General features: G+C 33.7%; 1 protein-coding gene across 1 annotated transcript in view; it reads right to left on the bottom strand.

The window, feature by feature from the left end:
• Positions 1-3,332: 3,332 nt before the first annotated feature.
• Positions 3,333-11,511, bottom strand: part of LOC117105255 (papilin-like) — a 13,081-nt gene continuing 4,902 nt past the window's right edge. Inside the window, exons 2-6 of the mRNA XM_033246343.1 lie at positions 9,466-9,526; positions 8,875-9,167; positions 6,119-6,193; positions 5,647-5,853; positions 3,333-5,109 (exon numbers count right to left, since the gene is read on the bottom strand). Coding sequence (XP_033102234.1) covers positions 4,979-5,109; positions 5,647-5,853; positions 6,119-6,193; positions 8,875-9,167; positions 9,466-9,526 — 767 coding nt within the window. The 3' untranslated portion in view covers positions 3,333-4,978. The remainder of the gene's footprint in view (positions 5,110-5,646; positions 5,854-6,118; positions 6,194-8,874; positions 9,168-9,465; positions 9,527-11,511) is intronic.

Below are 11,511 nucleotides of genomic sequence, written 5' to 3'. Positions count from 1 at the left end.
CTCCTACTATAGTATAGAGGCCTAGTCCAAGACCTTATTGCAAATCCCGGCCCACATAAGCCTAACCTATAATGCCAAGCATAGGGCTCGTGATCGCGGTACCCTGACCATTAAAAATTAGCAGACGCACTGGGAAGCGTTGTTCACGGCATTGGACTGCAGCGAAAAATGATTCCCCCAACATTAATGGAACAGGCCCACGTCATGCTTGGCTGATTAGTTTTGATTTACATTTCGCAGCAAAAGTCCGTTTCTAGTGTTGTTGTCAAATACATTTCAAACCAGGCTGGTTTTTGATTTACGTTTTGGAATAGAATTTGGAGAGGGCATTTGATCAAGTCAGACCTACGTTTTGAATTTGAATTACATTTTAAAGAAATTAGAACTACATTTTGAAAAATTTGAACTACGCTTTGAAAAATTAGAACTTCATTTGGGAAACCAGACCTACATTTTGGGAAATTTACGCCTACGTTTTGATAAATTAGACATTGAATTTTGCAATTACATTTTGATTTTAACATGGACTTTTGCTGCGTATGGCACCCCATACTTATAAGTCAACCTCGCACTCTCTAAGTCCTCCATCAGTGAACGATAAAGGCACGCCCACTAGTCATGCAGTAGACTTGCCACAAGTCTCTAAGTATTGACTTTTTGTAATAGTAGATAATTGCGAAGAGTGCCACCAGCGTCTGTTTTTGTTATGTCGTTGAATCATTTGATGGGAAAAAGTATACTATGGGACGCCATGCGAATAAGTAATGTGGAACGCCATTGGTGCCAAAATATAATAATTTTCAGTGATTAAGACAAAATTAGGGACTGGAACCCAGTCTAGTCACGCAGCAATATTTTATGTAGGGCCTATTCTTATTCAGTTAAAATACTGAATTGCTTATTTTTTAGAAAGGTCTACTAGGGTTATCATCAGCATTTGTTTGCTTTAAATCGTCTGAGTGGGTCCTTTTAAGGAGCAGAACGTATAAAAACATAAAAAAAAAACACTCTTAAAACGTTAACAGAGCTGAGGCAGTCGGAGCTTTGCCCTGTTAGCCTATAAATATATATTGGACTCTATCCAGATCTATTCCCAGGGTAGTAGGGACAGGAAATCATTAAGCAAGGGACCAGGTTTTTTTTTTTTTTGGTTACGCCACTGCCTCGATGTTGAGAAAGCAAACCATTCTTGTGCGATAACGGCTTCCACATGGATTTATAGATTTACCTACAAAGCCCCTGCCCGCGCTGGCACTGTTCCGATTGGTCAGTTGTTAAGTTTCATTTCAGAATTAAGACATGTAAAACGCTATATGTTCTTGTTCTTGATTTTACATCGTTACATTTAATAAATAAAATTCACTGCATACTTTACAGGTTAAAATTTTACCCCAATCTCCAATAAAATATGTCCTAAAGGTTTGTAAAACCTTTTTATAATTTTATTATAAATACATAACGTTATGTTGAAAAATATAATGTTAACATAAGTCATACAGTAGTCTACATCAGGAAGGTCATCATATGTAAATATAAATTTTTAATCTAAATTCTTCTTTCACATTTTAATGTATTTGATTACCGGTACTATATTTTATTTTTATTTTTTGTTACTGTGTGTACAATTTTTTATATTTTTAATATGCAATGAATTGTTTCCGCTCTGCTTTTCCTTTTTAAAATTGGACAATAAAACTAAATTGAATTGAATTGATATAGTATTAATAATAATAATATTATTAATAATTAAAATACAGGTCTCTCTCCAATTAAAAACCACATTTCTGCTGCCCCAAGAAGTCTATCTTTTATTTTTGTAACAATAATTTCTTTAATTAAAAACAAAAGCTACTAAAGACTATGAAAACCCTGATCCCAAAAAGTGACCTTTAATCTGAGGAAGACCTGTAATCTTAATCAAATACATTTTGTAACTTGAAATTATGTATATACCAGCTAACAAATACATATTACAAACTTGTATCTAAATAATAATGTACATAATAGTTGACTTGTACTGCAGTATTAAGCAATTAGTAAAGCTCCGCTTAGTACACTATAGGAAAATCATCAGTACAGTACGGATAAAATGATCATCTAGACTATTTTGTGATTTAAATTGTGTTAGTTTAACTTGTTTGTAATGTTCACATTCGTAAAAGAAATAAACATTTTTTAAAGCATTCGAGAGAGAGAATACAGTCACTGTCACTAACGTTTTGGTCGGTGCAAACAGGTAAAAATTGTGGGATGATTTCATCAATACGTTAGGCTAGTACGGCTGGAGGTGGCCCCGGCGGCCTCCTGCCTGGCCGTAGGCCTACATCTAACTTCGTTCCTTGAGTCTGTAAAATAGTTCTAGAATATTCCTATTAAACGTTCAGTATGTTTAGTTTATTAGGGTTCATTGATTCAAGGAATTGCTTAATTGTTATATTGAATTTAAAGTAACTTTCTTCGGTTTCTAATTAACCTTGTTTTACTAAAGCAATTTTCAATTACAATTCAATTTTCATCGCGGTGACGAAAAATGAAGATTTTTTTTTTACAAACGAACCTAAAAAAATCAAGCCAAGCGTCCACTATCGAACAATTAGTGGACTGTGGGGGATAGGCAAATAACATCGGGAGTTGCAGCGATGACGTCACGATTGCCTTATAATAACTATTATAAATCAAACAAAAATTGTGGTATGGCCATATCTAATCTCTTTTTAACGTTTCATAGCAAATCTTATTAAGTTTATAATTATATTATTTTTTTTAAGCAGTTGCTAGTTTTACACAAATCCTAAACCAATTTCAAACTTTGATTGGATACTATTGTATTGTGATGAGTTTCATCCAATCAAAATTAGAATTTGGTTAAAAACCGGTATAGCAATAGCCACTGCCTTTGTATCAACAGAGAGTGGGGTTGCCGAGATCAAGTTCTCCCGTGTTTTTAAATCGTGCGCAGATTCATTTTGTAGGTCTAATTATATTATTTCCTCGGTAATCTGGACCAGATATAAAAAAAATTTGTTAGAGCCTGATCTGTCTCAGAAAAAAATAACAAGCTACTAACTGATTACACAGTTTTGACTTAAAGCGACCGTTAATCAATCACTGACTCTTTGCCAGTGGCGTCATATACAATTTAATGGACTGTGTGTGTGTGTTTTTTTAAAGTTACCTTTTTTAAATTATTGCTATTTTTGGGGAGTTCCATATTTCCATCACAAGGGAAAAACACAATGTACAGCATACATCATTTTCCTCCTCTTAAATACAATACAGATTCAGAAAATCCATTTGAGCCTCTTAAAAATCACTTAAAATACTACAAAATCTAAAAACAAAAATTATTAAAATATGTAATTTACATAGATACATGTACAAATATTTTACTAAATAAGCTAAACCATGGAGTTATAAGGCCTGTTCACATAAGCTTTAATAGAGGGCACATTGTTATATGGGTTCATAGCATTTATGATTAATATTCTAAATCATTATAACACTTTTAGTTGAATACAATATAATACAATTGGCGTAACTAAAGCTGGACTGTATGTCATGATTTTATAAAATAGTAACATTTATTATCATTTAATCTAAATGTATTTGTTCAAGATAAATGTTTAATATTTATTATATACCGGTACTTATCTTATATAATACCATTGTAAATAATATGGATTATCCACAACTTATTCATTAGTGTTATTTTTAAATATACTGTATTTACATATAATTGTAGGACATGTATGTGTGTTTCATATATACATGTAGTGCCATAAATATGGCCTTTTGTTATGATTGAATACAGTGTGTATGACTTTTCACTTAGGTTCCAAGAAAGTGAAGGTTTATGTACGCCATTAGTTGTGTTTATAACTACATAGTTCATCTTTTATAAGCCCATTATTGTGTTGCAGGATGTAGATAAAGGTCTGTGGACCCATTATGAAGCATAGGGAGAAAACCTGGCGCCGAAGAAAACTAATTTTAGGGTTTTTGTAGGATTTTTAAAAAGGACCATAGGTTTCCTTAACTACAAATTATTATCATGAAACCTATTAACAGCTGCACTATTGCAAATATTTATGACGAACTTTGTGGCCTAAATACAAACGAATAAGATCGGAATAATCAGTGTCATTTTTTCAGGAACATAAACAAATTTTACAATATGTTGCATGAAGTTAGCGAAGAAGGAAATATAGGAGGAATGAACATGAGCCATAAATACAGTATATACAGTTACAAGGATGAGGTAAATTGTCCTTAACAGACTAACTACATTACCTTAATAATTATAGGCCCTAACAAAGCAGCTTGACTTTTTAGCAGGTGACTGTCACACAAAGAAGTTTACTGCTTAAACGAATACTTGTGATTATCAGTTATGTTTTAAATATGATATTTGTTAGTCTGTAAATTGCTGTCTACGTCATCTTATTCCTGTATATTTAGACAAACACGGCAACCCAAAATATTTCATCATAATGTACAGTTACTTTATAATAAATTCAGAAGAAATAAAAAAACAAACAAACAAAGCAGTTGAAAAATACTGTACATTATCTACCGTACCATACGTTCACAGCAATTAGCCTAGCCCTGTGATGATAACGAAAGAGAAAGAATAACGGAGGTATGGAAAAGACTAAAACAGATAAGACATTCCTGAGACAAAGAAGAGCAGTATTATCAGTCGGCTAAATTCTTAGTACCAACTGAAGTGCGCTTGAACCTTAAACCACAAAGTCTACTAGTTTCCAGGTTCAATCGCTGCTCTCCCTGGAAATACAAGTTTCTAAGCGCAATGTCTTAATATTTAAGATGATTTAAGTAACTCTCGATATAGTCATTATCAACACCAGCCTATTTTACATCTGTAGGCTTATAAGAATATATTAACAAGGACGATCTAAATATATACACGATAATACAAAAATACTTCCGGTTTTGCAAAGAGTATTTGACCTTATTGTCAAGCCGGACACATATTCAAAAATGTGTTAATTTTACTCAGTACTGATGTTCTTTCCACTTGCACGTAGCTAGAGTCGTCAATAAGCATATTGTTGTACTGGGTGTAACCCATGAAAACATAAGTTACGGCTGTAAATTAAAAAAAAGTGTGAAGGTTATGCACAATATTAGAAAATAAGGATGGTGTATATACTATACACATAATGTATATATACACGCACACATAAACAGTATACCTAATTTGAATATTTATATATATATATATATGTGTATATACGTATATGTATATGTATGTATATGTATATATATATGTATATGTATATATATGCATATGTATATATATGTATATGTATATATATGTATATGTATATATATATGTATGTATATGTATATATATGTAGTGAGAATAAAAGTATGAAGTAAACAAGTTAACATTTCTTTTTGTTAATATATATATATATATATATATATATATATAAATTTGAAAAGTAATATTTATATATTTTTGAGATTCCAACACGATACCAAGTTGCCATTACTTCAAAAAATCCATCTAATCATACAATTGCAGTATTTATTATTGAATTACAGTACCACAATATTGTCTAAAGTTTCTTTACATACCGTAATATCATAAATAAAATTGTGTAACAGAATAATTTTTACCTGTTTCTATATTATAACAATTTCTGCCCTCTACTAATATCTTTTTAATATGGAGAAACTCGGCGGTACTATTGTCGGCTTTGGTAACGTTGTAAATCGGAAGTAAGTTACGCCCCTTGTACGTCTCTGATACTTCAACCACTAGACGATTTACTAAATATTCGGAGTATATTTCAACAGAAATAGACGATACCCTACCAGAAACAACTAAAGAAATAAATAAAAACATTAAAGCTCTAAATACCAGATGAATGTCAAACAAATTAAAAAGGTTTTGATCCCAAAATATCGCAGATATTCAAGAATTGAATAAATATTACAATATAACTACAATAAAATGAAGTACTGTAGTACGACATCATATTATTGAAGTAAAATGATATTAACTTAATCTTTATTGTTTGAATATAAGCATATTATATACTCATACACAGAAATTATAATGACAATAAAAGACTGTACTGTGACTTACTGAATTCACTATTGCAAACAGAATCGTGGGTATTTATACGAGGGCAAATGTTCTGAACTGGCGGCACCGAAACACCTAAAAACAAATATATCATAACAATTACGATGCAGATTAGTGCAATAAAAGAAACCCCCAAAAATTACGTTTTGTATTTTGCGGATTCAGCTTTACTGTCAAGTTTTGCATGTCCAAAATGACGTGCTGGTTGTTAATCCAGTCCTAGTATATAAGGTATACCGGTAACATTACAGTCGGATGTGCGCTAGCTCCCAAAATCTATTTGGGTGTTGGACATCGATCGTAAATTTAATAACTGTACCACTTAATGTCATACTGTACATTGGCGGATCGGGAGAAGGAATAACTTACTCATCACTATCAAACCTGTCATGTTAAAATGAAGCATTAAATGTAACGGATAGCAGACTTGTTAAATTTTCTTTCTATATGGGAACATGCCTTTACATATATACATATACATATACATATATACACATATACATATATATATATTTATATATATACATATATATATATATATACATATATATATGCACACACATAACTGTATATATATTATATATATATCATATATACACACATATATATATATATACATATGTACATATATATACACATATATGTATATATAAACATATATATATATATATATATACATATATATATATATATATATACAAATATAATGATGCAAAAACGCTGAGTTAGACAGTGAACACAAAATATTTTATTCAGGAAACGGTTATTTCGTCTTTTCCTCAAGACTTCATCAACTGTACAAGTTGGTAATTACAGATCTGGTAATTATATGCAATAAACATCCTAATTAAAGGAGGATGATTAAATGAGATACACTATAATGGAGACACAGGGACATGGTATGTGGTGGGAGAAAGATAATGAATCGAAAGTGTGAAAAACAATTAACTGTAATTTAAAGTAGGGTAAAGCATTCCTCTATGGTTAAAGCTACCACTGGTACTTATAATACTTTGTTACATGAAGATCCTACTATTGATATATTCCATCAAAATTTAAGTTCATTTAAAACGAGTTTATTACATGTGCATGCATTTACATGATTGATCTGATTGGGTTTGGGCTGGGGATGAGTGTGTGGGGGTCTGTAGATGGATGTGTGTGTGTATGTGACTTGTGACCTTGTTTCTTTTTTGTGTGTTTTTCTATTTTTATCTTTGTTATATTTATATGCTTGTAAATATTCTATGACATCCTGTTATTGGCAAGTAATTGCTGTTGGCTGTGGTTTTTGAAATAAAGAAATAAAGAAATATAATTGAAAAATCAGATAACTTCCAGCTAGCAGAACACATCGGATGTTGCTAAAGGAATGGCAAGGAGAGTTCAAATGTTCGGCGACAGGGAAGCCCTTGCTCTTGTTAAGATTGTTAAACTGGAATCTGAATTTAGTTCCGGTTTCGCCTATATAAGAGCCATGATCACAGATATTACATGTGAGGAGATATATGACGTTAGATGAGTCACAGGAGAGGGGAGGAGGATTGATAGCGGAAGAGGTGTGTAGGAGTTTTAACAATGCTGTTTGGTGACGAGCGGTGTTTGCACACCTTACAGCGTGCTTTGTTGCACTTGATGTTACCATGGGAAGTCGGGTTAGACAGTAAAATGGACAATGTGAGAATAAACTTGAGGTCGGGGGTTAACGGTTAGCTAGTAAGGGAGGGTTGTGATACAGATTTTTGATATTGGGGTCCTGTTGAAGGGTACGGAAATCATGCTTTATAGTGTTAGCTAACTTGGTATGAGTGTTAAAGTTAAAAACTAATGGTATACTGTCAGCATCAGATTTGGGTTTGGGTTTTGAAGAGGTCTGAGCAGGGGTATGACGCTGCCTCAAGGGTCTGAGATTTCATAATTTTAAAAGGATAGCCACTGTTGAGAAAGTGTAGCAAGAGAGCATACGGTATATCTGGGCTTCGTAATCAACTGGATCGGAACAAATACGTTTAATGCGGAGAAACTGCTATATAATGATTGATTTCTTAAGGCTGTTGGGATAGTAGCTACGATTTGAGATATTGCTATCTGTAGCCTTAGAGTAGAGAGAGGTAGAGAGGCTTTGGTTGATGACGTTAACTGTAACATGAAGGAAAGGAATGTGGTTAGGCGAATATTCAAGGGACTTTCTGCTGTTTATGCAGAAAACTTACCCCACTGGGCCACTTGGGCTTTGTTGGGATTTCAGATCGGATAAAATCAACTGATGTGAGATGTGGTATACTCTCTTCTATGGCATTTTAAACGACAAAACAGGAGCTCCAAATATAAAGAAATGCATGATAAAGCCGCCCACGCACAACGCGCGGCAATACGCAACGCGGCGAGAAGTACGTACGCAACGACGGATCGTTTTTAATGATCCGTTCAGAATGCCACCGAATGACCTGCATAAGGCGTGGCGTTGTCAAGCGCGCTAACACTAGGGAGCTTTCACGACGACGTAGGACGTAGAACGTAATGACGTCAGTAAAAATCATCTGCGCATGCGAGAACGTTAAGGTCACCTCGTCGAGTAGATTCTAGAACGCAATTTGGCCAAATCTGCGTATGTAGAGAACGTAGGACGCAAGTAGGACGGTCACGCATGAGCGATTCCGTTCTAGCGTCGCGTCGTCGCACAAAGTGACTAGCTTAGCGATGTTCGGATGTACTCGTGCAGTTTGTTCCTAAAGTGAAAAAAAAGAAAAACTCACCGTAAAATAAACAATCTCGTTCACACTCTCGTTTTGTTGGGAACCGATTAATGCTGTTGTCAGCAGAACCACAAGTGCTGTTTTTGAACGGCAGACACACACCCCTACCCTGATGGTAGGCCCATTCAAATCCACCGCCGTCACAACTATTGTTCTGGTTTATTGGCATGCTTTGAAAGCAGCAACTATTACACTGCAAACTGCAACTCTCGTAGGAGGGGAACCGGTTTCCGTTGCCGCCTGAACCGAGGTAGTTAAATGGTTTACAAATCTTGTCACCTACATCGTAGTACCTGTAAAATGTCACAGCAAGTACCGTTAATGATCTGAACGTCTTGAATGTTGATAAGTGAAGAAAATATCAAACCAAATTAATATAGAATAGTTAGAAACTAAGTTATGAACGATTTGTTTTGAAGGAGTAGACGAATGTACAGTCCTTCATATAGAGCTTTCGAATTGTGCGATGAAGTATTCACTCAACCGTGACCGTTCTGTAAAAGAATTTAGCTTCGTTTTTATAGATATACATTATTAAATATGATAATAGGGCCGGGTCTAGAAGTAGTCATTGTTCAATTTACATCTTACCATTTACTGTAAATATATGGGCCATACCCAGGGTCCTTTTTTCCAGAACATGAAGAGTTTTCTAGATGGAGAAATAATAAAGAGAATAGTAAAGAATTGTAAATATATATATATAAACCGTGTGTTGTAAAATAAAATTTGAGTTGCTAATAAACTCATCAATCCATCAAATAATCAATCCATCAATCAATCAATCAATCAATCCATCAATCCATCAATCAATCAATCAATCCATCAATCCATCAATCAATCAATCAATCAAACAATCAATTAATCAGTAAATCAATCGATCAATCAATCCGTCAATCCAAAAATCTATCCGTCAATCCATCAATCTATCCGTCAATCCATCAATCAATCAATCAAGCAATCGTTTATTACGCAAATTTCCAAGAGGTTCGCAATTCAATAATGTAAGGGTCTATGAAATATATAGTAATGATATATAACATTATATATAATAATATATTAATTAGAAAGGAATGTTTGTTTTTTTTGTTCTAAGTTAACGTTTTTTGTGTAGGTCTAATCTTATTTATTATGTTGTATATACTTACTGAAAATAAAGCAATTTGATGTTTTATGTGTAGATTTTTTTATTTTAAATTTCTCTTCCGCCAATTCTCAAACTTTAGGGAGGTTTGGCACGCGAACGCGTACGGTTACATCATTATTTTGACGTCATACGCCGGCTGCTATCCGCTAAACGATGCGTCTTATTTTGGGGTATCAAAACGTCGGTTTGCTTTGACCTTAGTGGTGTCGGGATTTTGTGTAGGCCTAGGCCTACTTGTAGCCAGGCACTTTTGGGTCATAAACAATAGGGCCTATCACAAAATAACCAACACTTCTGGGCAAAAAAGGAAGTATTCTCTTTTCGGCTACAAGGCCCTAGGCCTAGGCTACGCTTGAATTGCGCTGTGATTGCGAAAAACACAGAATGGCTACGAACCGTTACGGATAGCTAAACGTATGCGTACACGTATTCGTTCGCGTGCGAAACCTCTCTTTTCCCTTTTTTTAGTAAGCATATGTTATTTTAATTAGGCCTACATTATAATTAACTATTTACATGTACATATTATCAAATGACATATTAATGACCTACCCATGCGTATATTTACAAACATGCTCACATACAACGTATTAAATCTTATACAAAAATTAGCAATGGTTTATTTTATGGTATATTTTTCACGAATTAAGCTCTGTTCACACTATCAAATTGTATGTGAAAAAAGCATAGAGCTATTAAACAACTAGAGTGCTGACAACATGGCGAAGCAATGCGGAGTTATGTATGTGTACCATCCAAGATGGTCGTCGTAGTAAAGCGCCACCTTCAGGCTTAGTATACATATTATTACCATAAATAAGGCCTTTGACTGACTATTATTTCAGTAATGATAGTGAGTAATGGTAATAACAAATTATTGAACTATCGTAGCCAAAACGAGGCCAAGTGGAGCTCCTTATTTAAAAGTAAAGTACCAAAGAATGAAATTAAAATCGTGTACATTACACCAATACACCGCAACGCTCGAGTTTCAAACATACGGGTAACTAGCTGTACTGAACTTTTTGTATAAATTGAGGGCGCAATTGCAAATGATGGTTCTTAGGCGAAATTTGATTGGCTAAATGTATGGCAGCCATATTGGATGGTACACACTCACAGCTCGGCGTATTTCAAACATCGAATACATTGCAGTTAGCGCTCTAGTATTCTTATTTTATCTCTATGGAAAAAAGTGATATATCTATATCTGGGTGAAATAATGACATCATCATGAACATATATGGACTTATACAGTATTTGAAGTGTGGACAGAGCATTAATGCAGTCGTGTCTATTAAATAAAGAAGATTTTTTAAGCCAGCATAAAATATTACACTAAAAAGAACGTAACTGAATTCAATGTTTAAGTAATGATAATATTGTAAAAGAAGCAGGATGAACGGAGGATGTAACTCGTAGACATGAAATAATTAAAGCATATGCAATTATAAATAAAAGAAAAACCAAACAAAAATCGCAATATATAC

Source organism: Anneissia japonica, unplaced genomic scaffold (assembly GCF_011630105.1).
Source record: "Anneissia japonica isolate Jap-2015-1 unplaced genomic scaffold, ASM1163010v1 scaffold287726_len2788222_cov184, whole genome shotgun sequence".
Lineage (NCBI taxonomy): Eukaryota > Metazoa > Echinodermata > Crinoidea > Comatulida > Comatulidae > Anneissia > Anneissia japonica.
Note: the sequence above shows the minus strand (reverse complement) of the source record. Positions and strands in the feature narration are given on the sequence as shown.